This window comes from Pristiophorus japonicus, chromosome 1, assembly GCF_044704955.1.
Source record: "Pristiophorus japonicus isolate sPriJap1 chromosome 1, sPriJap1.hap1, whole genome shotgun sequence".
Taxonomy (NCBI): domain Eukaryota; kingdom Metazoa; phylum Chordata; class Chondrichthyes; family Pristiophoridae; genus Pristiophorus; species Pristiophorus japonicus.
This window is the reverse complement of record NC_091977.1, coordinates 82,826,347-82,852,966: the sequence shown is the minus strand read 5'-3', so window position 1 is coordinate 82,852,966 and position 26,620 is coordinate 82,826,347. Positions and strand designations below refer to the sequence as shown.

General features: G+C 40.7%; 1 protein-coding gene across 3 annotated transcripts in view; it reads left to right on the top strand.

Annotated features, from left to right (window-relative positions):
* Nucleotides 1-26,620, top strand: part of LOC139264606 (probable global transcription activator SNF2L2) — a 171,616-nt gene that overhangs the window by 26,457 nt on the left and 118,539 nt on the right. For all 3 annotated transcript variants that reach the window (XM_070881356.1, XM_070881337.1, XM_070881346.1), the window contains exons 4-9: nt 2,223-2,552; nt 14,962-15,054; nt 16,331-16,577; nt 18,951-19,077; nt 20,668-20,841; nt 23,270-23,443. In XM_070881356.1, the coding sequence (XP_070737457.1) occupies nt 2,223-2,552; nt 14,962-15,054; nt 16,331-16,577; nt 18,951-19,077; nt 20,668-20,841; nt 23,270-23,443 (1,145 nt within the window). The remainder of the gene's footprint in view (nt 1-2,222; nt 2,553-14,961; nt 15,055-16,330; nt 16,578-18,950; nt 19,078-20,667; nt 20,842-23,269; nt 23,444-26,620) is intronic.

The window sequence follows — 26,620 nt, the reverse complement described above, 5'->3', positions numbered from 1 at the left end:
TGAGCCTGCTCCGCCATTCAATAAGATTATGGCCGATATAATCATGGACTCAGCTCCACTTCCCTGCCTGCTCCCCATAACCGCTTATCCCCTTATCGTTTAAGAAACTGTCTATTTCTGTCTTAAATTTATTCAATGTCTGAGCTTCCACAGCTCTCCGAGGCAGCGAATTCCACAGATTTACAACCCCTCCGAGAGAAGAAATTTCTCCTCATCTCAGTTTTAAATGGGCGGCCCCTTGGTCTAAGATCATGCCCTCTAGTTCTAGTCTTCCCCATCAGTGGAAATATCCTTTCTGCATCCAACTTGTCAAGCCACCTCATAATCTTATACGTTTCGATAAGATCACCTCTCATTCTTCTGAATTCCAAGAGTAGAGGCCCAACCTACTCAACCTTTCCTCATAAGTCAACTCCCTCATCCCTGGAATCAACCTAGTGAACCTTCTCTGAATTGCCTCCAAAGCAAGTATATCCCTTTTGTAAATATGGAAACCAAAACTGCACACAGTATTCCAGGTGTGGCCTCACCAATACCCTGTATAGCTGTAGCAAGACTTCCCTGAATATATAGAAACAGAAAATTGGTGCAGGAGTCGGCCATTCGGCCCTTCGAGCCTGCACCACCATTCAATAAGATCATGGCTGATCATTCACCTCAGTACCGCTTTCCTGCTTTCTCTCCATACCCCATGATCCCCTTAGCCGTAAGGGCCATATCTAACTCCCTCTTGAATATATCCAATGAACTGGCATCAACGACTCTGCGGCAGGGAATTCCACAGGTTAACAACTCTCTGAGTGAAGAAGTTTCTCCTCATCTCAGTCCTAAATGGCCTACCCCTTATCCTAAGACTGTGTCCCCTGGTTCTGGACTTCCCCAACATCGTGAACATTCTACCCGCATCTAACCTGCCCAGTCCTGTCAGAATCTTATATGTTTCTATGAGATCCCCTCTCATCCTTCTAAACTCCAGTGTACAAAGGCCTAGTTGATCCAGTCTCTCCTCATATGCCAGTCCAGCCATCCCTGGAATCAGTCTGGTGAACCTTCGCTGCACTCCCTCAATAGCAAGAATGTCCTTCCTCAGATTAGGAGACCAAAACTGAACACAATATTCCAGATGAGGCCTCACCAAGGCCCTGTACAATTGCAGCAAGACCTCCCTGCTCCTATACTCAAATCCCCTAGCTATGAAGGCCAACATGCCATTTGCCACCTTCACTGCCTGCTGTACATGCATGCCAACTTTCAATGACTGATGAACCATGACACCCAGGTATCGTTGCACCTCCCCTTTTCCTAATCTGCCGCCATTCAGATAATATTCTGCCTTTTTGTTTTTGCCACCAAAGTGGACAACCTCACATTTATCCACATTATACTACATCTGCCATGCATTTGCCCACTCACCTAACCTGTCCAAATCACCCTGCAGCCTCTTAGCATCCTCCTCACAGCTCACACCGCCACCCAGTTTAGTGTCATGTGCAAACTTGGAGATATTACACTCCATTCCTTCATCCAACTCATTAATGTATATTGTAAAGAGCTGGGGTCCTGCGGCACTCCACTAGTCACTGCCCCCATTCTGAAAAAGACCCGTTTATCCCGACTCTCTGCTTCCTGTCTGCCAACCAATTCTCTATCCACGCCAGTATATTACCCCCAATACCATGCCCTTTGCAATAAGGGCCAAGATTCCATTGGCCTTCCTGATCACTTGCTGTACCTGCATACTATCCTTTTGTGTTTCATGCACAAGTATCCCCAGGTCCCGCTGTACTGCAGCACTTTGCAATCTCATTTAAATAATAACTTGCTTTTTGATTTTTTTTCTGCCAAAGTGCATGACCTCACACTTTCCAACATTATACTCTATCTGCTAAATTTTTGCCCACTCTCTTAGTCTGTGTATGTCCTTTTGCAGATTTTTTGTGTCCTCACATACTGCTTTTCCTCCCATCTTTGTATCGTCAGCAAACTTGTCTACATTACACTCAGTCCCTCCTTCCAAGTCGTTACTATAGTTTGTAAATAGTTGGGGTCCCAGCACTCATCTTGATGAGAAACTGTGATGAGTTCAGTTATTACGGGTAGCATACAGACCAATGTGCTCCAAGCCATAACTATCACTGATGTAACCTAAAGATATATTACAATAATTTTGTATCCATCTTTGCATTTAGAATATGATTATAACAAATATTTTGTCTATGCAGGATATCTGTCTCCTCATCCATCTCCTATGAGTGTACCAGAGCACGTTCCCAGTCCAATGTCAGCAGGTGGCCCTACTCCTCCTCAGATTCCACCAGCCCAGGCCACACCAATGTTGCAAGGAGATCCTCAGGTCATGAGTCAGCAGAACAGAGGCCCTTCACCTTTTAATCCAGTTCAGCTTCATCAGTTGAGGGCTCAGATTCTGGCTTATAAAATGCTTGCTAGAGGACAGCCATTACCAGACACCCTGCAGCTTGCTGTTCAGGGAAAGCGGTCACTACCCAGTATGCAACAGCAAGTAGCCCCCATTGCCTACAACAGACCACCCAGTAAGTATGCATTTTGTTTTTCTTGCTTTCATATAGAAAATATATTCTTGATTCAAAATGTATTTTCAGATAATTGAGAGATAAAGCAGTTTTGAATTAGTCTAATTTCAGCATTCAGGCAGTAAGGTTGTTTATTGATTGAGTGCTGTTTTCTAGCAATAGGAAAGCATTTTGTGTTGAATGTAAAAGTTGAAATCTTGAGTTCCAATAATCGAGATATTCAGATATTTGATGTTTGGATAGCTGCGCTACATTGCATCCGAGGGAGATGATGGAAGCAGTTAGTATTGATTAATTCAAATGCAAATTGACTTGATTTCTTACAGAAAATAATTTTTTGGGGCACAGTATATGAATAATTTGAGCCATGCTATGGTGTAACTGTTGTATGCTCGGGAGGAAAAAAGCTGAGTATGGACTATGGTACCCAAAGCTCTCCACAACTGGGGTTTTTGTCATGTCATTTCATTGTATTATGCGACTATCAGGATCATAGAAAATGGACTAGATGGACCTTGGATCTTTATTCATCTAGCAATTCCTATGATCCTATTAATCTGGGATGTTGTAAAGATAGGTGCATGTAAAGTTTTTATCATAAAACTCAGAAGGAAGTAAGGTTGGGGGGTGGGGGGGAAGAAAAGGGTGAAGTGCAAGAAGATGGAGAGGGGGATGAGTGAAAAATAGTGGGATAGTGGGACAGCAGGAGGGAGGGGGGGGACGAGGCTCACAAACCCTCGGCAGGGGATCTCTATTGCCTTCTCTCTCACCTGAGCAGGATTGGTTCACAAAATATAACAGTGGCCCAGTTAGCTGCCCTTCACTGCACTAGGGGAAGAAGGTCCCTTTCCTTTACCAGCCCTCGCATTAGCTTCGTTGGGAGGAGGGTTGCAACAAGTATCCCTTCCATACACTTACCACCTATTTGTCGGGGGGTGGTAGGGTGTACAGACAAATACCATTTCCTTCACTAGGCTGCAAAGTTGCTCTGAAGGAGGATCCAGTATGTCCTAATTCCAATGTCAGCTGCAGGAGGTAATATTTGTTCTGAGAGTTGAACCGATTTCCAATTCAATGCAGAAAAACATTTCTGTGATCCCAGACTTTCTGTTGAAGTGATGGGGAGTGAACGGCATTAACACTCCCAACAGCAGACCTCTTCTCTTGGCAGCAGTAAGTTGGGGTGTCAGGGAGGAGTTGTTGGCTGGATCATCAGTGGGGGATATAGGGTCTTCCATTCATTGGCTTTCACAGAGTGTCGCATGGCCTCAATTTCCGATCGGCTTTAATTTCATTCCTACTTGCAATTCCTATTCGCAGAGATTGGTTTCAAATCGCTGCTTCTGTGTCCACTGGTTTTTCAAAGGCTGTTCAATATAATTTGCGCAAAACTTCTTTCCTTTAGTTACTTTCAACTTTATTGTACATAAACCGCTTTGTAATTCAAAATAATTACTGGATGTATTATTATCTGCAACATTTAATGAATACAGGGAAGTCAGAATCAATACTTTTTCTAAGAGATGTATTCATAAAAATTACTCGAGATTCCATTTGGGACTGCCACTTAACATTAGATTCTTCTGCACTGTTTTATAAATTTATCCTTTAACTTTATATCCACTTACTGGTGCAAAACCACTAGAATTATGAGAACAGTTCTAATTTTAAATATATAACAGATATATTTGGAACATCATTGTTCCTTTAATGCTGGGACTATGGAAGGCTCACGTGTAGAATGTAACTGATCAGGTAAATTGCTATCATTTTATTGATACTGCTTAAAGTATTGGAACATTTTGTTGAGTTTTATGTTTGAAATGTAACCTGTTGTTCACCCATCTCAGGAGATTAAGGTTCGCAATGCTATAAATTGTGCACATTTCATTAAAATGAACGGCTAGAGAGAGTGACTGGATTAATCTAATTTAGTTCTTAATTCCATGAAATTGAATTTGGCTAGACAACAAATACATATTTTGCAGTTGTCTTTTTATTTAGTATTCATGGATTTTACACATTGTAATGCACTAAATTGTACAAGCTCTCTAGGTCAGAGATCAAAAACTTGGATGTTATTCTATTACATGCAGCATTATTGCCTGTGTGTGTGTGATATATATATATGTATAAAATGTTGAGATAATTTGTGATTGATTTTGTTACTCATCACATATAAAATATTGTTATCCAAAACTGATTGGGACAGGAGTATTTTCAGAGTTTGATATTCATATAGACAAGTATGTTTATGATTTTGCCATGGAAATATTATAAAAATTGAATTAATTTTGATTGCAATAAATACAGAAGTCTTTAGCATTCAAGTTTCTTTCAAAATAGCTGTGCATTTCCACTCATCTGACCCAAATGAATTTTTAGAACTTAGCAGTGACAACATGGTATTAGCAGACAGGAGAGTATTTTACATCACTAATTCATCTTAAGAAGCAGGAGTTAAACTGAGTTCAGATAATCAAACTATTTGACTAGGTGATGTTTGGATACCTCTGGTATATTGGATTGAGTGTGGGCATTAGTCAACTTTGAAAGGTGGTTAATCTATTCACAAGCTCACTTTACTTTTTTAAAGCATTGTTCCCATTCAGTACACAGTAAAACTTTGGGGTTTAGGGCAGCTACGTTATGACTATAATGCATTGTAAGGATCTGTTTCTTGTTTTACATTGGAACTATTCAGTAAAGTATTTAATTAAGTTGTTTTTGAAGAACAAATTTTAGCTTTCATAAAATTAGAGCATTGGGGTCTTGATGCACGAGTTATCTTTTTCTTTAACCGTTAAAATGGATACCACCAATTCCTGCAGCTGTTGAAAGCATTTTTATTTCAGCAGTTGCTTACATCCATGTTTTCTTGGAGGGGACACTAGAATGTTGCAAAATCTGTAGATTAAAAAATTTCACCAATTTCTAACAAGGTAGAAATTGGATACTGATAAGTACTTCTATAAGAAGGCCCTCACAGGTACTGCTAAACTATATATTTGAAAATATTGTCAGGAATCTTTGCATAATTGCAAACTGTAAGCAGTTAGTGGATCAGCCCCATAATAAATTTGATCTGAATTTTTGAGCAATTTATCCACCAAAACAGGCTTTTCATTTATTTTCTACTTTTGTTGCTCTTCAGTATATTACACATAGCCTTTCTCTCCATTTTAATTTTCTTCACAATTGCATTCAAAGAAAAAAATCTGTAAACGCGTTCTCTGTTCTTCTTCGGTCTGCGTGATGCAACTTCCAGGCCTCTGAATATTCAAATACTGTACACCTTTTGGCAAATGACTGGATAACATTTGTTCCCTGGAGCCTCCAGACTTTTTTTAAGCAGAGGAATTCCGAGGACCTAGTTTTGAGGCCATTTTTTCTCTTTCAGGATAGAAACCCTGTTTGGAGTGAAGAATACGTTTGGAGGTAGACCGTGTTGAGGTGGTGGTAGTATGGGAAGAAGAAAGATTCACTCACACTCGCTCTGCAAAGAGAAACCCTGTTGCAGGGGAGGCACATGGTTGGCACTGCAGGAGCTGTCGGGAATGGTTGTTGATGGAACTTAGCAGCTCCACATTACAAAACACAGCATCATATATAATTCTGAAACTGCACTCCATGCACACTGGACCTTTTCTTGTAAACATCAATCTAATATTGTAATTAAAGGCATATGGTACATGGGTTTCAGGTGGGTCAAAACCTAATTATCTAAATTGACTAGGGTTATTGGATCTTATCTGAGCCTTGGATGTATGTCTCCCTGAGGTAACCTGCTGTCTGTGTATTTTTGGCAACTTGCCAGCATCTCCATTAAGTACAGTGATTTTTTTTAAATAACCATTTTTAGATTGAAATTTTAAAAAATTCCATTTAAAAAAAAAAAAAAATCCGATATTGATCCAAATTCTAAATCTATGTATTTCAGAGCATGTGTGGCTGCTTCATGCGCCTACAATGGCATGTGTACTTTAGAAATACAGTATATACCTTTTGAAAATTGAGTTTGATACCCTAATTTTGCATTTACATTAATTTTACCAAAAGTTGTACAAGCCTTTCTGAATATGGATATGTGCATTTTTTTTAAAAATGACTACGTTTAAATATCCTCATTTTATCATCTGCCAGCAAGCATGCTTTTGATCCGAGTGCTTTTAAGCGCCGACAAACATTTATATTTTAGATGTTTAGAGCAATGAATGAGATTTATCTAGACAAAATCGTAACTTTGCAGATCGTCAAAATGTGTAATATATTTACATAGACATATTTAACTTAAATCTTTCCGTGATCACTTATTTGAAATTAGACATTAAAATTTCAAGCACAGAATGGCTTGTGACTTGACATATTTAGAACCCAGACTTTGACCAAAATGTTTTTTAAAATTGTGTAGAACAAAAAGAAGCTTTCCAAGTTTCATGCCAAATAAGAAATCTTAACATTTTGTGCAAAGGTCACAAAGCTTATGCTTAAATCATTTGAGAATTAGACATGCTTTACACTTGTGAACGTTTTCTATGTGTTTACTGTTCCCATGACACACGTTTTACATCTTCATGCTTTTTTTTCCACCTTTTTGTAATTTCAGCTTTTAACCCTAAACCAATTGGCCCCAAGTTTGTGGCTTGACTCAATTCACACTTGTCCATTGCCCCTTCTGTTCTGTGGATTTCTGTTTCTGATCATGATTGCCATACATTTTCTCCTTGCTTATCTCAGGTGTGGTTTGATCAGTGCCTAATTATAAATATGTTACTGAAATTAGATTCCCTCCTTTGAAATGGAATTGCACATTTGTTTAAAAGCATTTCCTCATGTGGATGCCAGTGTTTTTTTAAACCGAACAGAAACTTCCAATTCCTTCTCATGTTTTTGCCCTCATAGTTCCTGAGCATTGCCCGTGTGATAGGGAGAGGGGACCTCGTGTCCCCTTTGAGCATTTCATGCTATTTTATTGTCATTTTCACCAGGTGGTGTTTCCTCTTTGAAATGTACCTTGTAATTTTTTTAACTCATCAACCGGTATCTCGCTTGTTTGCGGAGCACTTCACAATGGAGGGCCCATCTAAAGGCTCTGGAACTAGGAAGAATGCTCCTAATCATTGATCTGTTACATAAAATTACCTGAGTCACATTATAGCTTTGCAGTTCAGAGTCTGTCTGGCCAGGTTATAGATATCAGTTGTAAATAACTATGGAAAGTCACCTTCCAATTGTATTTTCTGTTTGAATACCATGAAAATCTGCAACTGGAAACCTACCTCTGTTCTACAGCTCACAAAAATGATGTGTGCACTGAGGAGTGAAGTCAGCTTCTATCATTTTTGAGAAATGCCTAGCATGAGCATCCCATTTAGAGCAGTTTGTGATTCTTGGTCTCCTGATTCTTGACCTCCTGGGGCCAGAAGTTTGTGCAGATCTCTTCATAACTAGAATACTTTGTACAATATAAATGTAGAAAGTGATTTTATAGTTAGCTATTGCCAAGGAAGACTTGGCTGTGACACCATAACCAAGAGTTAGTACTTTCGGTGCAATCAGCAAATTGTTAGTTTTCAAGTTTTTTTTTGCTCAAATTTTTGCTCAAACTCATTTGCATATCACCAAACGCAAATTCTTCCTTGAACCAGCACAATCGGGCAGCGTTTTGGAATGCAATTTAAAAAAAAATTGCATTAAAAATATTCCTTGATATATTTGGTGCAGCTTTTATTAATATGGGTCTATCGCCAAAAAAAAACTTTTTTAATTGGTGTCAAGTCCAGCACCTGTGAATAACCCGATTTTAAATAACTGAAAATGACTATAAAATACTGTACAGAACCACTTACATTAGGTATGTTGTACAGTAATCAGTTTTAGTAAATTTAAAAAAATTTATATTTAATAGCTGCCTATTGTCGTTGCACCAAAAAAAGGCGCAATTAGTGGAAAATTGCAGAGGTAATTAATTTAATTTGGGGGTGTGGCCAATTTTGTGGACGGGGCCGGCTTCTTGCGCGATGTTTTTTAAACTCCAGGCCCATGTCTTTTCACCAGATGGCCCACTGATCACCAGGAAAGCCAAATAGGTCCAAGCAACAGTAAACAGTAAACACATGGAAAACATCCTCCAGTGTAAAGTATGCTGAATTCTCCACTGATAAGCATAAGTTTTGTGACCTCTTGTGTGAAATTTCTTAGATTTAGCATGTAACTTGGTAAGTTTTTTTTTACTCTGCACAATTTTTACAAACTAGCAAGGAAAGGATTTTAACACTGCAATTATAATGCACCTTGCATTAAAGTGGAAAGCATCAGCCATGAAGTTTTGTAATGTTAAATATAAAAGATTGTTTCATTGATACTGTGACCATAACTGCAGCATATGGTGATTTAATGTTTCCAGCAATTTTTTACCAATGCTGCTAAACCAAGAATAATACCCTTGTTAGGGTTCCTATTGCTGCTGTTTTTATTGTCTGGTTTTGATGGGATTGTCAGTTGGAAAGTTTTCCGTGGTGTTTCATGATTTATGAAGGGAGCCTGGAAGTTGAGGACTTCACTTGACAATTAAATTGTAGTTGGATTTGAACTTGTTCTGAACAAATGTCAAACCATTTGAGTCTCTTATCTAAACTTTCTACATAAAATTATTGATGTACTGGACCTCATGTCGCCGCAATAGGTCATTAACCTGTACACACTAGTAGTAAATCCTTTGTACCTTGTTTGGCATGTGGATAAGCAGTAATTGGGAAAAGTCTACAATTTTTTGATGGGACTGTTGCCAAAGTAGGGATGCTATCGGCAGTTCTATAATGTAAAGAGGTAATTTATTTGTGACTCAATGTTTTTTGAATGGAAATTTTACCTCCTTGGGTTAAAAAAAAACATTAGCTTTCTATTGAGAAGTAAGCTTGAGTAACTTTCTTGAGAAACAAAATCTTTGGTTAACCAATCATAAAGCAGAGATGCTTAATGATAGAATGTGTCTCTTATTTCTTGACCGGGGAAGGCAATATGGCACAAAGCAGGCCATTCGGCCCAGCCAGTCCATGCCGGCATTTATGGTCCACTCAAGCCTTCTCTTATCTTTCCTCATCTAAATCTATCAGCATAACCCTCTATTCCCTTTTCCTTCATATATGCTTGTCTGGCCTGCCCTTAAATGCATTTATACTATTCATTTCAACCACTCCCCGTTTGTAGCAAGTTCCACATTCTCACCGCTCTTTGGGTAAAGAAACATTCTTCTGAATTCCCTATTGGATTTCTTGGTGACTATCTTATATTGGTGGCCTCAAGTTATACTCTTCCCCACAAGTGGAAACATTTCTCTGTATCCGCTCTATCAACCTTTCAATGAACAGGAACGTTAGAGCTCACTACTTGTACTATGGGCAACATTTGAAGGATTTCTCTTCATGCCATTTGCAGGATAGCATTCTGATGCACTTATTGAGATCCTGTAGCCCAGGCTGTTAAGTTAGCCGGAACATTTAGCTCTTGAGTGTTCCAAAACCAATTTTAGGCTAACTTGGTATGCACCTGTTTATAGATGGAAAGTGAATGAATAAGGACAAATACTAATTACTGACCATAGCTATGAACTTTGTTCTTTGAAAAAAGTTGAAAATCCACCTGTAAAGCTACCAACCAAACTACTCTTTTGAATCTCTCTTGACCAAGCCTCCTTGGAGCTATTAGGATTATTTTTGCATTGAGCGGTTAGCCTAACATCTGTCGTTAGGAAAATGCTGGAGTCCATTATTAAGGAAGCAGTAAGCACAATTCAATCAAGCAGAGTTAGTGTGGTTTTATGAAAGGGAAATCATGTTTGACAAATTTGCTGGAGTTCTTTGAGGATGTAACAGGCAGGGTGAATAGGAGGGAACCAGTGGATGTGGTGTATTTGGATTTCCAGAAGGCATTTGATAATGTGCCATATAAAAGGTTACTGCACAGGGTTGGGATCGATATATTAGCATGGATAGAGGATTGGCTAACTAACAGAAAACAGAGAGTCTGCATAAACGGGTCATTTTCCGGTTGGCAAACAGTAACTGGGGTGCCGCAGGGATCGGTGCTGTGGCCTCAACTATTTACAATCTATATTAATGACTAGGATAAGGGGGCCGAGTGTAATGTAGCCAAGTTTGTCGCTGATACAAAGATGGGTGGGAAAGCAAGTTGTGAGGAGCACACACAAAATCTGCAAAGGGATATAAACAGGCTAAGTGAGTGGGCAAAAATTTGGCAGATGGAGTATAATGTGGGAAAATGTGAGGTTATCCACTTTGGCAGAAAAAATAGAAAAGCAAATTATAATTTAAATGGAGAAATATTGCGAAGTGCTTGAAACACGCAACGTTAGTATGCAGGTATAGCAAGTAATCAGGAAGGCAAATGGAATGTTGGCCTTTATTGCAAGGAGGATAGAGTATAAAAGCAGCAAAGTCCTGCTACAACTGTACAGGGTATTGGTGAGGCCACACCTGGAGTACTGCATACAGTTTTGAACTCCGTATTTAAGGAAAAATATATTTGCATTGGAGGCTGTTCAGAGAAGGTTCACTAGGTTGATCCTGGAGATGAGTGGGTTGACATATGAAGATAGGTTGAGTAGATTGGTACTATACTCATTGGAGTTCAGAAGAATGGGAGGTGATCTTATTGAAACATATAGGATAATGAGAGGGCTCGACAAGTTGGATGCAGAAAGGATATTTCCACTTGGGGAAACTAAAACTAGGGGACATAGTCTCAGAATAAGGGACCACCAAACAGTAGTAGTAGTAAGGTTGGGGACAGCATCAAACAAGAAATTATGGATGCATGCAATAAAGGTACAGCAGTTATGGGTGACTTTAATCTACATATTGATTGGGCTAACCAAACTGGTAGCAATGCGGTGGAGGAGGATTTTCTAGAGCGTATTAGGGATGGTTTTCTAGACCAATATGTCGAAGAACCAACCAGGGAGCTGGCCATCCTAGGCTGGGTGATGTGTAATGCGAAAGGATTAATTAGCAATCTTGTTGTGCGAGACCCCTTGGGGAAGAGTGACCATAACATGGTAGAATTCTTTATTAGGATGGAGAGTGACACAGTTAATTCAGAAACTAGGGTCCTGAACTTAAGGAAAGGTAACTTCGATGCTTTGAGGCGTGAATTGGCTATGATAGACTGGCAAATGATACATAAAGGGTTGACGGTGGCTAGGCAATGGCAAACATTTAAAGATCACATGGATGAACTTCAGCAATTGTACATCCCTGTCTGGAGTAAAAATAAAATGGGGAAGGTGGCTCAACCGTGGCTAACAAGGGAAATTAAGGATAGTGTTAAATCCAAGGAAGAGGCATATAAATTGGCCAGAAAAAGCAGCAGTCCGGAGGACTGGGAGAAATTTAGAATTCAGCAGAGGAGGACAAAAGGTTTAATTAAGAGGGGGAAAATAAAGTACAAGAAGAAGCTTGCCGGGAACACAAAAACTGACTGCAAAAGCTTCTATAGATATGTGAAGAGAAAAAGATTAATGAAGACAAACGTAGGTCCCTTGCAGTCGGATTCAGGTGAATTTATAATGGGGAACAAAGAAATGGCAGACCAATTGAACAAATCATAAGAACATAATACTTTGGTTCTGTCTTTACGAAGGAAGACACAAATAACCTTCCGGAAGTACTAGGAGACCGAGGGTCTAGTGAGAAGGAGGAACTGAAGGATATCCTTATTCGGCGGGAAATTGTATTAGGGAAATTGATGGGATTGAAGGCCGATAAATCCCCAGGGCCTGATAGTCTGCATCCCAGAGTACTTAAGGAAGTGGCCCTAGAAATAGTGGATGCATTGGTGATCATTTTCCAACAGTCTATCGACTCTGGATCAGTTCCTATGGACTGGAGGGTAGCTAATGTAACACCACTTTTTAAAAAGGGAGGGAGAGAGAAAGTGGGTAATTATAGACCGGTTAGCCTGACATCAGTAGTGAGGAAAATGTTGGAATCAATTATTAAAGATGAAATAGCAGCACATTTGGAAAGCAGTGACAGGATCAGTCCAAATCAGCATGGATTTATGAAAGGGAAATCATGTTTGACAAATCTTCTAGAATTTGAGGATGTAATTGGTAGAGTGGACAAGAGAGAACCAGTAGATGTGGTGTATTTGGACTTTCAAAAGGCTTTTGACAAGGTCCCACACAAGAGATTGTTGTGCAAAATCAAAGCACATGGTATTGGGGTAATATACTGACATGGATAGAGAACTGGTTGGCAGACAGGAAGCAGAGAGTCGGGATAAACGGGTCCTTTTCAGAATGGCAGGCAGTGACTAGTGGGGTGCCGCAGGGCTCAGTGCTGGGACCCCAGCTCTTTACACTATACATCAATGATTTGGATGAATATCTCCAAGTTTGCAGATGACGCTATAAACTGGGTGGCAGTCAGAGCTAAGAGGCTGCAGGGTGACTTAAACAGGTTAGGTGAGTGGGCAAATGGATGGCAGATGCAGTATAATGTGGCTAAATGTGAGGTTATCCACTTTGGGGGCAAAAACGCAAAGACAGAATATTATCTGAATGGTGGCAGATTAGTAAAAGGGGAGGTGCAACGAGATCTGGGTGTCATGGTTCATCAGTCATTGAAAGTTGGCATACAGGTACAGCAGGTGGTAAAGAAGGCAAATGGTATGTTGGCCTTCCTAGCTAGGGGATTTGAGTATACGAGCAGGGAGGTCTTACTGCAGTTGTACGGGCCTTGGTGAGGCTTCCCCTGGAATATTGTGTTCCGTTTTGGTCTTCTAATCTGAGGAAGGACGTACTTGCTTTTGAGGGAGTGCAGCGAAGGTTCACCAGACTGATTCCCAGGATGGCTGGACTGACATATGAGGAGAGACTGGATTAACTGGGCCTTTATACATTGGAGTTTAGAAGGATGAGAGGCGATCTCATAGAAACATACAAGATTTTGATGGGACAGGACAGGTTAGATGCGGGTAGATTGTTCCTGATGGGAAAGTCCAGAACCAGGGGACACAGCCTTTGGATAGGGGTAGGCCATTTAGGACTGAGATGAGGAGAAACTTCTTCACTCAGAGTTGTTAACCTGTGGAATTCCCTGCCGCAGAGAGTTGTTGTTAGTGCATTGGATACATTCAAGAGGGAGTTAGGTATGGCCCTTACGGCTAAAGGGATCAAGGGTATGGAGAGAAAGCAGGAAAGGGGTACTGAGGGAATGATGAGCGATGATCTTATCGAATGGTGGTGCAGGCTTGAAGGGCTGAATGGCCTACTCCTGCACCTGTTTTCTATGTTTCTATTAAAACTGAGATGAGGAGGAATTTCTTCTGAGGGTCGTAAATCTGTGGAATTCTCTGCCCCAGAGAACTGTGGAGGCTGGGTCATTGAATATATTTAAGGCGGAGATAGACAGATTTTTGATCAATAAGGGAATAAAGGGTTATGGGGAACGGGCAGGGAAGTGGAACTGAGTCCATGATCAGATCAGCCCTGATATTAAATGGCAGAGCAGGCTCGAGGGGTCAACTGGCCTACTCCTGCTCCTATTTCTTGTGTTCTTGGCTCACTGGTGGTACTTGCGCCTTTGAGTCCGACAGTTGTGGGTCCAAACCCCACTCCAGAATTTGAGCACATAATCTAGGCTGGCTCCCGTGCAGTATCTAGGGAGTCCTGCATTGTCAGATAAGACGTTAAGTTGAAACTCCGTTTGCTCTTGCAGTTGGATGTAAAAGATTGCATGACCCTATTCAAAGAGTAGGGGAGGTCTTTTGGTGTCCTGACCAACATTTATTCTTTCACCAACATCACCAAATACACAAAATTAACTGACCATTTATCTTTGTGGAACCAAGCTGTATGCAAGTCGGGTGCTGCGTTTGGCTTCGAAATCAAGTGATTAAGTTTCATTTTTTTGGCTGTAAAATACTTTGGCATGTTGTGAGGATATGAAGGATGCTATATCAATGAAAATTCTTTATTTTAATTACTTGAGTTGGTTAATGAACTAAGGCTGTATTTAAGATTGGGGTCTTCTATAACATGAATTTCTTAAAAATGCAATGTTCCCATTAGGTGCTGGCACAACCCCTGCATTAATAGCATATGAAGGAAGGTAATACCTATGATGGGTAATCTAAAATATAGCAATTCATCCAGCAGCAGATCAGATTATATTGGCATTATTTAGGAATATTGGTAGTAAAACCTCTGTTTTAGTGATCATGAAAGTGGTTGTACTGTAAATTGTCAACAAAATTTATTTAATTTAACTAGAAATGTACATACTTCATATTTTACCCTCCTCCAGTAGTAGGTACATTTTCTTTACTAGATTTTTGTTTTAGATCTAGAGTAAGAATGGATCAATATACATTTATTAATTTTTAGGCATGGGCATGCATTCAATGGCTGGTCAGGCTGTCGGACCCTCACAAATAATGTCAGGACATGTCCCTAATGTTCCCAAGCCTTGGACAGAAGGTAAGTAAATCTTTCAGACTAATTAATGTCTTCATACTACATATCTGCTGTAATTGTTTAATAAGACTTAGAAGTATATAGATATATTTTACAAAAGCAAAATACTGTGGATGCTGGAATCTGAAATAAAATGCTGGAAATCTCAGTGGGTCAGGCAGAATCTGTGGAGAGAGAAACAGAGTTAACGTTTCAGGTCGATGACACTTTGTCAGAACTGGCAATAGTTCAAAATGTAACGGGTGGAGTCAATACGGTGCATCCGCGAGGCTGAGAGCTACGTGGATGGCACGTTTCAGGAGGTGGTCACCCTGCAGCTTAAATGCGTGCAGGTAGAGGGGAAGTGGGTGACCACGAGACGTAGTAAGTGTGCTAGACGGTCACTTCTGAGTATCTGTAAGGACGATGGTGCCTCTGGGGAGTGCAGCCAGAGCCAATTCCAAGGCACCACGGGTGGCTCAGCTGCACAGGAGGGGAGGGACGAAGAACAAAAGAGCCCTAGTGATAGAAGATTCTATAGTTAGGGGAACAGACAGGCGTTTCTGTGGCCATAGACGTGACTCCCAAATGGTTTTGTGCCTCCCTGGTGCCAGGGTCAACGATGTCACAGAGCGGACGCGGGGGGTGGTAAAACAGCTGGAGGTTATGGTCCATATCTGGACCAACGACATAGGTAAAATGAAGGATAAGGTCCTACAGGAAGAATTCAGAGAGCTAGGAAGAAAATTAAAGGGTAGGACCTCAAAGGTAGTAATCTCCGCGTTACTACCACGTGCTACTGAGAATAAGAATAGAAGGATAGAGAGGATGAACACGTGGCTGGAAAGTAATTTAGCCCATTAGAGGTGTTCACTGACATTAAATTGCTCTATTTCCTGAAAACAAATCCATCGTGATGTATTGTAAAATGCAATGAAAAGTGGAAGCATATGATACTAAGTTCCTCCTCTTCCAAAACTTTACATTTATGCTATTTTGGGTTGGGATAATTTGATGGTTTGACCATTCCTGTCTTCCAGTACTATAAGGCATTAAGTGGTATATGAAGGTACTTTCTCATCATTCTCTGTCCATGACATCCCCCTTGTTCTTTACCCTCTATTGATGAACTAGTTCAGGTATAGTTTAAATGTTTTTCTCTCTGTTTTGAGCTGAATAATTTGAATATAAACCCAACTATTCATTCTAGTTGTATGGATATTGATTTTTCTATCACATTGTATTTTAAGTTGGATAATGTAATAAACCCTTTTTTCATTTGACTTTACATATTTTTAAGGTCAAGTTAATGAAATGGGCATTCCTAATACGCCTCAAAAAATACCCACTCAAGCTACTTGTGGAAGACCTTCTCCTGCACCAGCTGTACAGGCGAACCCATCTGGCCCTGGAGCATCGCAGTCGCAACAGCCTGTTGTCCAGCCTTCACCTACCATCCAACTTCATCAGAAGCAAAACCGGATAACACCCATCCAGAAACCACAGGGGTTGGATCCTGTTGAAATTCTTCAAGAACGTGAATACAGGCGAGTTGAATTGTTAATACTGGGATCTGTATTTTGTCACTCAGCTGTGATAGTCCGTGCTCCTTGGGCCTGGTTAACAGCAATCTGGTTGAAGGTTACCTGGTTTATTAGAAATATGAATCGGCTCTTTTGCAGACTTTATTTAAAAAAAACATATTGTGTGCCTCCAAGACTGATTTCTGCTTGTTTTAGCTTGTGGGCTTGAAATTTTACTGGCAATAAAAGGCTTACTGTTTCTCCTCGTATTTACTTTACTTTGAATAGCACTAATACCTTAGAGAGGTTTTGTAATTCTTTTTCTAACTGTTCAATACCCTTCATCTGCATTTTTGTTTTTTAAGTCGAATGGTACTGACCTCTCTTGGCATACTGGTTTGAAGAAGCCCATCAGTGTGAAAGCTAAATTTGTTTAATTCTGTAGTTGAAATAACCAGAAAGCGAAAACATTCTGGGTTCTGTGAATAGCTCTACTGATTATTCAGCTTTCATAGTGCTGATTTCATTCATGTTTCCCAAGTCAGCTTCTTTTGATGTCCTTGCCAGTCGTGGTTACAACAATTTTCAAAATTCACAATGCAGCAGTTTTAAAAAAAAATGCCTTGCTAGTGTTAAAGAATTAATTATGCACATTCATGCTAAGGTGAAGATCGACAAGGATGGTACCAGAACTGAGAAATAACAGCCATCCGGAAAGATTGAACAGATTGGGGATTTTTTTTTTAGAAAAGAGACGACTTCGAGAGGTGCCCTAGTAAAATTTAAAATTATGAATGCGTTGGATAGGGTCGATGTGGAGAGAATATTTCCACTTGTGGAGAGAATCCAAAACAAGAGGCCATAAATACGAGACTGTTACTAATCAAATCAATAGGGAAATAAGGAGACATGTCTTTATTCAGGGAGTGGTTAGAATCTGGCTGAGGCAAATAGCTTGGAAGGAAACTAGGGGGTCAAGTTTCGGCCCGCGCCTAGAATGGCACAGCGACGACCTGGACGGCCATTTTTCGCGCCTAAAAGTGCGACAGAAAAATACCTCTTGATTCTCCGGCTCCTTGCTGGTTCCTGGGAGCTCGGCACAATGCGCACACTGCAGCGGGGCAGAGTCACAGAGTCTCGTCGATTCTGCAAGTGGAGGGGGCGGGGCTAAGTTAAATGAGGCAACGTCGTGCCGGCAGCCCTGCGCGTGCGGGTTGGAGCGCGCATGCACAGTAGCCCAGAAACATTGGTACTCGGCCATTTTTAAAGAGACTTAAAGAAAAGTGTTGATTTGTCTCGTGGACCCCTGGAAAGGCTTGGGATTGAATTTTGGTGATTTTTTATTTGTGTCTGAAGGAGTGCTTTTAGCAGTACTGTTGAATAAATCACCTGGTGTTGACAATGCAGCACCCATTCTGCAAATTTAAGTTTCAAACTGGCTATCTGGCTGCCTGTCCCTGGCCGAATGGCCTCTGTTTCCCTCGCAGCTCGAAGGCTGCTTGCTGTGTCTTCCACCGCCGTCAGCCACTGCTGCCGCCCCTAGCCCGTGGCCAAATGGCCTCGGTCTCCCTCGCAGCTCAAAGGCTGCTTGCTGTGTCTTTAGCCTCCGTAAGCCACTGCCGCTGCCCCTATCCCGTGGCCGAATGGCCTCAGCTTCCCTCGCAGCTCGAAGGCTGCTTGTGTCTTCGGCTGCCGTCGAGCCACTGACGCCACCCCTGTCTCATGGAAGGAAGGCCTGCCTGAAGCACCGTAGCTTGAAGGCTGCTGCTGCTTCACACAGGTAGGAATATTCAATATTTTGTCTTTGCTTTGTTTATAATGTTTTAGTCAGATTGCCTCTTTATTTGTATAAGTAAGACTGTTGAATGCTTGTAGAATTTAATTACTCCCTCCCCCCCCCCCCCCCCCCCAGTTCCCTACGCCTGATTTGTAACCTATGCATGATTTGTAAAGTGTAAGCAAGGTTTTTCTGAGCGTACAAAAATCTACACTTACTCCATTCTAAGTTAGTTTGGAGTAAGTTTTCACTGCCTAAACTTTCAAAACCGGTGTAAGTGGCCAGACACGCCCCCTTTTGAAAAAATCTATTCTAACTGACTAGAACTGGAGCAAACTAAATGCCGAGAATTGCAATTTCTAAGATACTCCATTCTAAACCAGTTGCTCCAAAAAAAATAGGAGCAACTCAGGCTGAAACTTGACCCCTAGATGAGTGCACGAGAGAAAAGGGAATACAAAGCCATGCTGAAAGGCTGAGATAAGGTAGAGACTTGTGTGGAGTATAAACTTTTTTTAAACTTTCAAAAAAACAATTATGGTTGAGCTATATGCTGCTTGAACCTGAGCCTCTTCTGCAAGTTTAATGTTACAATTAATCTTGATTTTCTTTTCACAAAGACTTCAGGCTCGAATTGCTCATCGTATTCAAGAGCTTGAAAACTTGCCTGGTTCTTTGCCACCGGATTTGCGCAATAAAGCTACTGTTGAGTTAAAAGCACTTCGACTACTCAACTTCCAACGACAGGTATGTATTGAAAGAATCATCGATTCAGCACAGGAGACTTTTTGGCCCACTCTGCCTGTTCCGGCTCTTTGAAAGCTTTGCATTTAGTCCCATTTCCCTGCCCTTTCTCCAGCCCAGCATAGCAAATTTTTCTCCTTCAACTATTTATCCAATTCCTGTTTGAAAGTTACTATTGAATCTACTTTCACCACCCTTTCAGGCAGTGCATTCCAGATCATCATTTGCTGCATTTAAAAAAAAATGTCTCTTTGTCTCGCGCCTCGTTCGTTTACCAATCACCTTAAGTCTGTGTCCTTTGGTTACTGACCCTTCTGCAACTTGTAACAGTTTCTCTTTATTTACTCCATCAAAACCCTGCATGATTTTGAACACCTCTATTAAATTTCCCCTTAACCTTCTCTGCTCTAAGGAGAACAACCCCAGGTTCTCTAATTTCTCCATGAAACTGAAGTACTGCATCCCTGGTGTACCATTCTAATAAATCTCTTCACCCTCTCTAAGGCCATGATAACGTTCCTAAAGTGTAGTGCCCAGAATTGGACACAGTATTCCAACTTGGGTCTAACAAGTGGTTTATAAATGTTTCCTTGCTTTTGTATTCTCTGCCTCTGTTTATAAAGACAAGGGTCGAAATGCTTTTTTTAACAGCCGTTTCAATTTTCCTGTATGTACACCCCTAGGTGTCTATTCCTGTATACTTTTTTAAATTGTACCATTGAATTATTTTATTTGGAAATAGGACTTTTGTCTTGATTTCACCAAGTCTTTATTGGCCTATAAGTTTTACTGTGATTGACGTAACCCATGCATTCGTTGGGCCAAACTACTGGAGCTCTCTACCTAACGGCATTGTGGGAGTACCTTCCCCATGCTAACTGCAGCAGTTCAAGAAGGTGGCTCACCACCACCTTCTCAAGAGTATTTAGGGATGGGCAATAAATTTTGGTCTTGCCAGCGACCCCAACATCCTGTGAATGAATTAAAAAAAAACTTCAACTGAACTACTGTAACACAGCTTACTCATCATGAACTTTTATAGTACAATGCCAACGTACCTCAAACACGAATACCATGTCACAGACCTTACGATACTGCTGTAGCACAGCTCACACACACCAATAACCTTAATTCCCAATACAGATCCATCATAGACAGTCCCTTGGAATCGAGGAAGACTTGCTTCCACTCCTGAAGTGAGTTCTTTGGTGGCTGAACAGTTCAATACGAGAGCCACAGACTTTGTCACACCACACACATCACAAGCCTCAACTGTACAGCTATGTTGCAGGCCTCACTTAAGTACAACGTACATTTTTCCTCCTTTTGGATGCAGAACTATTTAATTTTCAGCCCCATTTATAGTTTGAAAGCCACAAGCATCCATGATTGTATACTGGTAGTCTATCTGCACACTTGTTCAATATAATCTGAAAATGTGTAAACCATCATTTTATATTTCTCCACTAACAAGCTAGAACTGAGGAAGGTGTTGACTGTTGTTAGATTTCAAGTAATCTTGAGAGAAATGTTTTGTAATCCTCTGTATAAAAAAAAATATATTTTGTTTTTTTCTTCTAAAATAACCAACAGCTAAGGCAAGAGGTGGTTGCCTGTATGCGCCGTGACACAACTCTGGAGACAGCACTAAATGTGAAGGCCTACAAACGTAGTAAACGGCAGTCATTAAGAGAGGCTCGTATCACAGAAAAGCTGGAGAAGCAACAGAAGATTGAGCAAGAGCGTAAGCGCAGGCAGAAACATCAGGTATGCACAAAGCCTTCATGATTGAGCCAACTGTAAGGGATAATAGAGAGAAATAATCTCTGTCTGCAATTTAGATGCATTTTTGTAAAAAAAAAAGCTGCTGAATACCTCTCCTGTACCGCCACGCATTTAAAAAAAACTGCAATCAAGCTAGTCCTCTAGATTTGTGTCTGTGGTTTATAAAAGATGGTGAAAATTGAACCAATACCTCAGACTCATTGGGGGAATTTCAACCCAAAAAAGGTGGGTTGGGGGTCGTATGGGAAGTTAGTGTAAAAGTCTGAATCCTGACCAGAACCTGCTTCCAACCCGCCAACTTCCGATTTTAACGGAGGTGGGACTGGGTTGCGGGCAGCCAACTTGTTCCCAGGAAGCGTGTTGCCCATTTAAATATTATAAGAGGCTGTAATGCCTCAGGTTTAGCCACCATTTCAATTTTAATAGTGGGTGGTCAGGTTTTGCAGGTCTCGTGAAATCTGCCAGCTAATGGAAGGTGAGGACAGCTGGATCCAGGAGGTAAGTGCCTTTACACTTGCCTCCTCGATCCACTGTCCCTGCCTAACCCACCCACCCCCTGCGATCTGAGACCCCTCCAGGAGGCCTCTCTTTCCCTCCCCCACCCCCCCCCCCCACCTTCGGACTCGCAACCCGCCAAGGATTAAAATTCAGGCCATTATGTCACTGGCCCACAAACCTGACATACATGTTACAAGAATTCAGATAACTGGAGGCAAGTTTAAAAGTAGTTATAGAATGTATACGTTGTATATCAAGAAATGTCAAAATATATTTGTTTAATAATAAACCTTAAAGGATTGCATAAATGCACTTCTGCAATTCACTGGAATAAATCCTCTATTTTACTGCTGAATGTTCTCGCAGCACTTAAGAAAGAGTACGTGTATTCTGATTTTTTTTTTCTCCCCCCCCCCATCTTAAAATGGCAGGTATTTTTTTTAGTAATCTTCACTCGTTGCGATAGATTTTTATACACTTGCTAACTGAAATGATTACTGGGCAGAAATAATTCAGTACTGAATGTGGAAAATGTTTTATAATAGCTGGAATACCAAATCAAAAAGTTTTCGAATGCATAATCATGACCTTGTTAAGAACATATATCGAAGATTGATACTGAGAAATTCTTATACTATGGTAGTCCTAACTTATCTAGAAATGGAGGGGGGGGGAAATTAAAATATGTATAATTGAGAATTTATGCTGTACCCAAGTGTCGACTTGGGTCAGTGGCAAATGGAATTCAATCCAGAGAAGTGTGAGGTAATGCATTTGGGGAGGGCTAACAAGGAAAGAGAATACACATCAAATGATAGGACACAGAGAAGTGTAGAGGAACAAAGGGACCTTGGAGTGCAGGTCCACAGATCCCTGAAGCTAGCAGGCCAGGTGGATAAGATGATTAAAAGGCATACGGAATGCTTGCCTTTATTAACTGAGGCATAGAATACAAGAGCATGGGGGGAGTTATGCTTGAACTGTATAAAACACTAATTAGGCCACAGCTAGAGTACTGCGTGCAGTTCTGGTCACCGCACTACAGGAAAGATGTGATTGCACTAGAGAGGGTACAGAGGAGATTTATGAGGATGTTTCCAAGAGTAGAGAATCTTAGCTATGAGGAAAGATTGGATAAGCTGGGTTTGTTTTCCTTGGAACAGAGGAGGCTGAGGGGAGACCTTATTGAGGTATATAAAATTATGAGGGGCCCAAATAAAGTGGATAGAAAGGATCTATTTCCCTTAGCAGAGGGGGCAAAAACCAGGGGGGCATACATTTAAAGTAATTGGTAGAAGGTTTAGAGGGGATTTCAGGGGAAATTTCTTCACCCAGAGGGTTGTAGGGGTCTGGAACTCACTGCCTAAAAAGGTAGTAGAGGCAAAAATCCTCACCACATTTAAAAAGTACTTGGAAGTGCTGTAACCTACAGGGCTATGGACCAAGAACTGGAAAGTAGGATTAGGCTGGATAGCTCTTTGTTGGCCAGCACAGACACGATGGCTGAAATGGCCTCTGAGTGGTAACATTCTTACCTCCTGGAGTCAGGACGATGTGGGTTCAATCTCACTTCTGGACTTGTAGGCTGATACTTTATTTTAGTACTAGGGAGCTCTACACTGTTGTGGCACTGTCTTTCGGATGAGACAATAAAACCAGATTTTGCCTTCCTGTTGAGGTGGTCATTAAAGATACCATAGTAGTATTGGAAGAGCAAGGAGTTCCGACAAACATTCATTCCTCACCCAACACCACAAAAAAAATATTAGGAGATCATTCTTCTTCTTTGCTGTTGGTAGGGCCTGCTGTTTTCCCTCTTAAATTACTTTTGAAATAAAGTCACTTTGTTATGTCGGAGGATATGGAGGCACGATACAAAAGCTCGTTCTTCAATGATGTATGTGTGTTTTAGGAATATCTCAACAGCATACTGCAGCATGCAAAAGACTTCAAGGAATATCACCGTTCAGTTACTGGAAAAATTCAGAAGCTTTCCCGAGCCATTGGTACTTGGCATGCCAACACGGAGCGTGAACAGAAGAAAGAAACTGAGAGGATTGAGAAAGAAAGAATGAGGAGGCTGATGGTAATGTTGACTACATTGTTTTGGTTGTTCCTGTATTATTCTAATGTAGAGGGTTCTATTTAATAAAACACATTGAGGACAGCAAATGTCTTGTGTGAAATAAGCATGGCACATGTAGAAAATGGCCTGGTAGTTACCAAATTGATAGCTACCAAAGCAACTACCACTTTGTTGAGTCGATTGCTGCTTAGCTTTAAGATTGCAGTTGGTATATGTAGTGCTACGTTTTCTGAACTAATGGTATTTAAATTTCCAACACGCGTTTGCTTTGTGATGTAAAGAGTCAAAGTTCTGTTACATGCTGACTTCTCACACACACCAAAGGCTAATCCCAAAGTACAGAAGTTTGCAGACACTAATGAAAGCTTATCTGCTATTTTTACTTATTATTTTAGCTCTAAGAATGTAATGTCTGACAATTTAGTACACTTCCAATTGTTAACAGATCTATCCATGAAAAGGCAATTTGGTTTATGGTCACATAGTTTTGAAATTGGCTGCTTAAATCCTGTTGGGTAAATAATGTACTCATTATAACGGAGGGATGATGGACAGCTATTCTGATTCTATCTTAATACTTTTTTTTTTAAGTGGTCATTTACCAGTGTTCTCATGACCTTTGTAAAATACAGAATGGAAATATTGACAAACAGCTATGTCTGTAGGACCTACTGCAGTTTTGAACTAGATGTGCACTTGTAGGCAGTTGTACATTAGCATTTTAGTTTGGATTCTGGGAGACCAGTATCTATGAGCTGACTTGCTATCTTTATGCTGCTTAATTTGGCTCTCTTGTCCCATTGGAGATTCATAAACCCAGCTTTTATCTACGATTCTGTCATCAGATATGGGAGTTAGATTTAACGACTGAAATGAGAGCCGGTTCACGCAGACCGGACTCCGGAATCACCCACGTTTACAATTTATAATATTGTACTTGTAATATCTGGTTTTAAATATATCCATTATTAATAATGGGTAACTGGGCAATGTTTGCTTTATACCTGATTTTAGATACTTTTGTTATTACCCTGTAATAGCATTCAGCAGCTAGTCGTCTTTTGGACTTGCAATGTTTGCAGTTCAATTTCTAATATAAATTATAAACAAGAATGCAATTGCAAACCACAAATTTGCTACTTAATGTTTTTTTCCCATGCAATCATCTCCAATTGCTGATAACTTTTTTTGTATCTCAAATCTCTAAAGTACTGGTCCATTTTCTTTCATTTGATTGTGTATGGGGGAAATTAGGGTATTTAGGTTCAAATATTACAGGCCCTTGCTGATTTTTGTATTTCGTAACTTGTATTTAAAAAACATTGCCAACAGTAAAAGAAAGCCCTCATTAATGCATAAATTTTGTCATTGGTTATGGATTTTAAGAACCTGAAAAGGTGTGGACTGAAATAGTTTCTATTCAAATTTTATTCATCTTCAGACAAATGTGAAAAAAGCTAAAGAAAAGTACTCAAAGCTGCCAAATTTTCTGTGTTTCTGTCAAACTCACTTATTTCAGCTTATCGAATCATCCCTATAGTGAATTTGTAACCCTCTGTTGGTTGCAGTTTCCAATGGCTATTAAAAATTTGACCCAGTCATACTTCATGATATCTAACCTTTACATATGCACCCACTAAAATATTCATCAATCTGGGAGCCTCTTTGCATTGCGTGGAAGTAGTAGACACGTTTGTTTAAACTAAAAATCTCCAGACTGGAAACCTTGTGGTGTAAATTTCTGCTAATGTGATTCCTATATTTAAAAATGGAGCTGGAACAAGTCCAGAGAACTAGACCAATTAGCTTAATGTGGGTGATAGGAAAAATAATGGAATGCTTACTCAAAGATGTAATGGAAAAACATCTCAACTAAAAATAATAGAGCAGTCAGCACGAATTTCAAAAGGGAAGGTCATCCTTGACCAACCTTATTGATTTCTTTGAAGAAGTAACAAAAAGGCTAGATAAGGGGGTAATGCAGTAGACTTAATAATATATTTGGATTTTCAAAGAGCCTTCCATAAGACACTGCAGAGTAGACTCATAACTAAAGATCAGAACATATGGAGTCAGGAGACAAGTAGCAGAATGGAGAGCAGGCAGGCTACAAAACAGGAAACAGACTGGGGGTTAAAGGTAGTTACACAGAATGACAACAAGTGGGAAATTGTGTTCTATAAGGATCGGTCCTGAGACCACTTCACCATTTACATAACCTACTTGGATGCGAAGTACAATTTCAAATAAAAACAGAAAATGCTGGAAATACTCAGCAGGTCAGGCAGCATTTATGGAGAGAGCAACAGAGTTAACATTTCAGGTCAATGACCTATCGCCGATACAATTTCAAATTTGCAGACGGGTGGGTGTCATCATCATCGTGGGCAGTCCCTCAAAATCGAGGAAGACTTCCACTCTAAAAATGAGTTCTCAGGTGACTCTGCAGTCCAATACGGGAATTACAGGCTGTCACAGGTGGGACTGTCGTTGAAGAAAAGGGTGGGTGGGGGGAGCCTGGTTTTCCTCACGCTCCTTCCGTTGTCTGCATTTAGTTTTCTGCATACTCTCAACGAAGAGACTCGAGGTGCTCAGTGCTCTCCCGGATGCATTTCCTCCACGTAGGGCAGTCTTGGGCCAGGGATTCCAAAGTGCTGGTGGGGATGTTGCAATTTATCAAGAAGGCTTTGAGGATGTCCTTGAAACGTTTCCTCTGCTCACCTGGGGCTTGCTTGTCGTGTAGGAGTTCAGAGTAGAGCGCTTGCTTTGGGAGTCCCGTGTTGAGCATGCAGACGATGTGGCCCGCCCAACGGAGCTGGTCGAGTGTGCTCAGTGCTTCGATGTTAGGGATGTTGGCCTGATCAAGAACACTAATGTCGGTGCGTCTATCCTCCCTGTGGATTTGCAGGATCTTGCGGAAGCAGCATTGGTGGTATTTCTTCAGCGCTTTGAGGTGTCTTACTGTATATGGTCCACGTCTCAGCCATATAGGAGGGCGGGTATCACTACAGCTCTGTAGACCATGAACTTGGTGCTAGATTTAAGGTTCTGGACTTCGAACACTCTCTTCCTCAGGCGACTGAAGGGCTGTACTGGCGCACTGGAGGCAGTGTTGGACCTTGTCGTTGATGTCTGCCCTTGCTGACAGTAGACTCCCAAGGTCTGGAAAATGGTCCA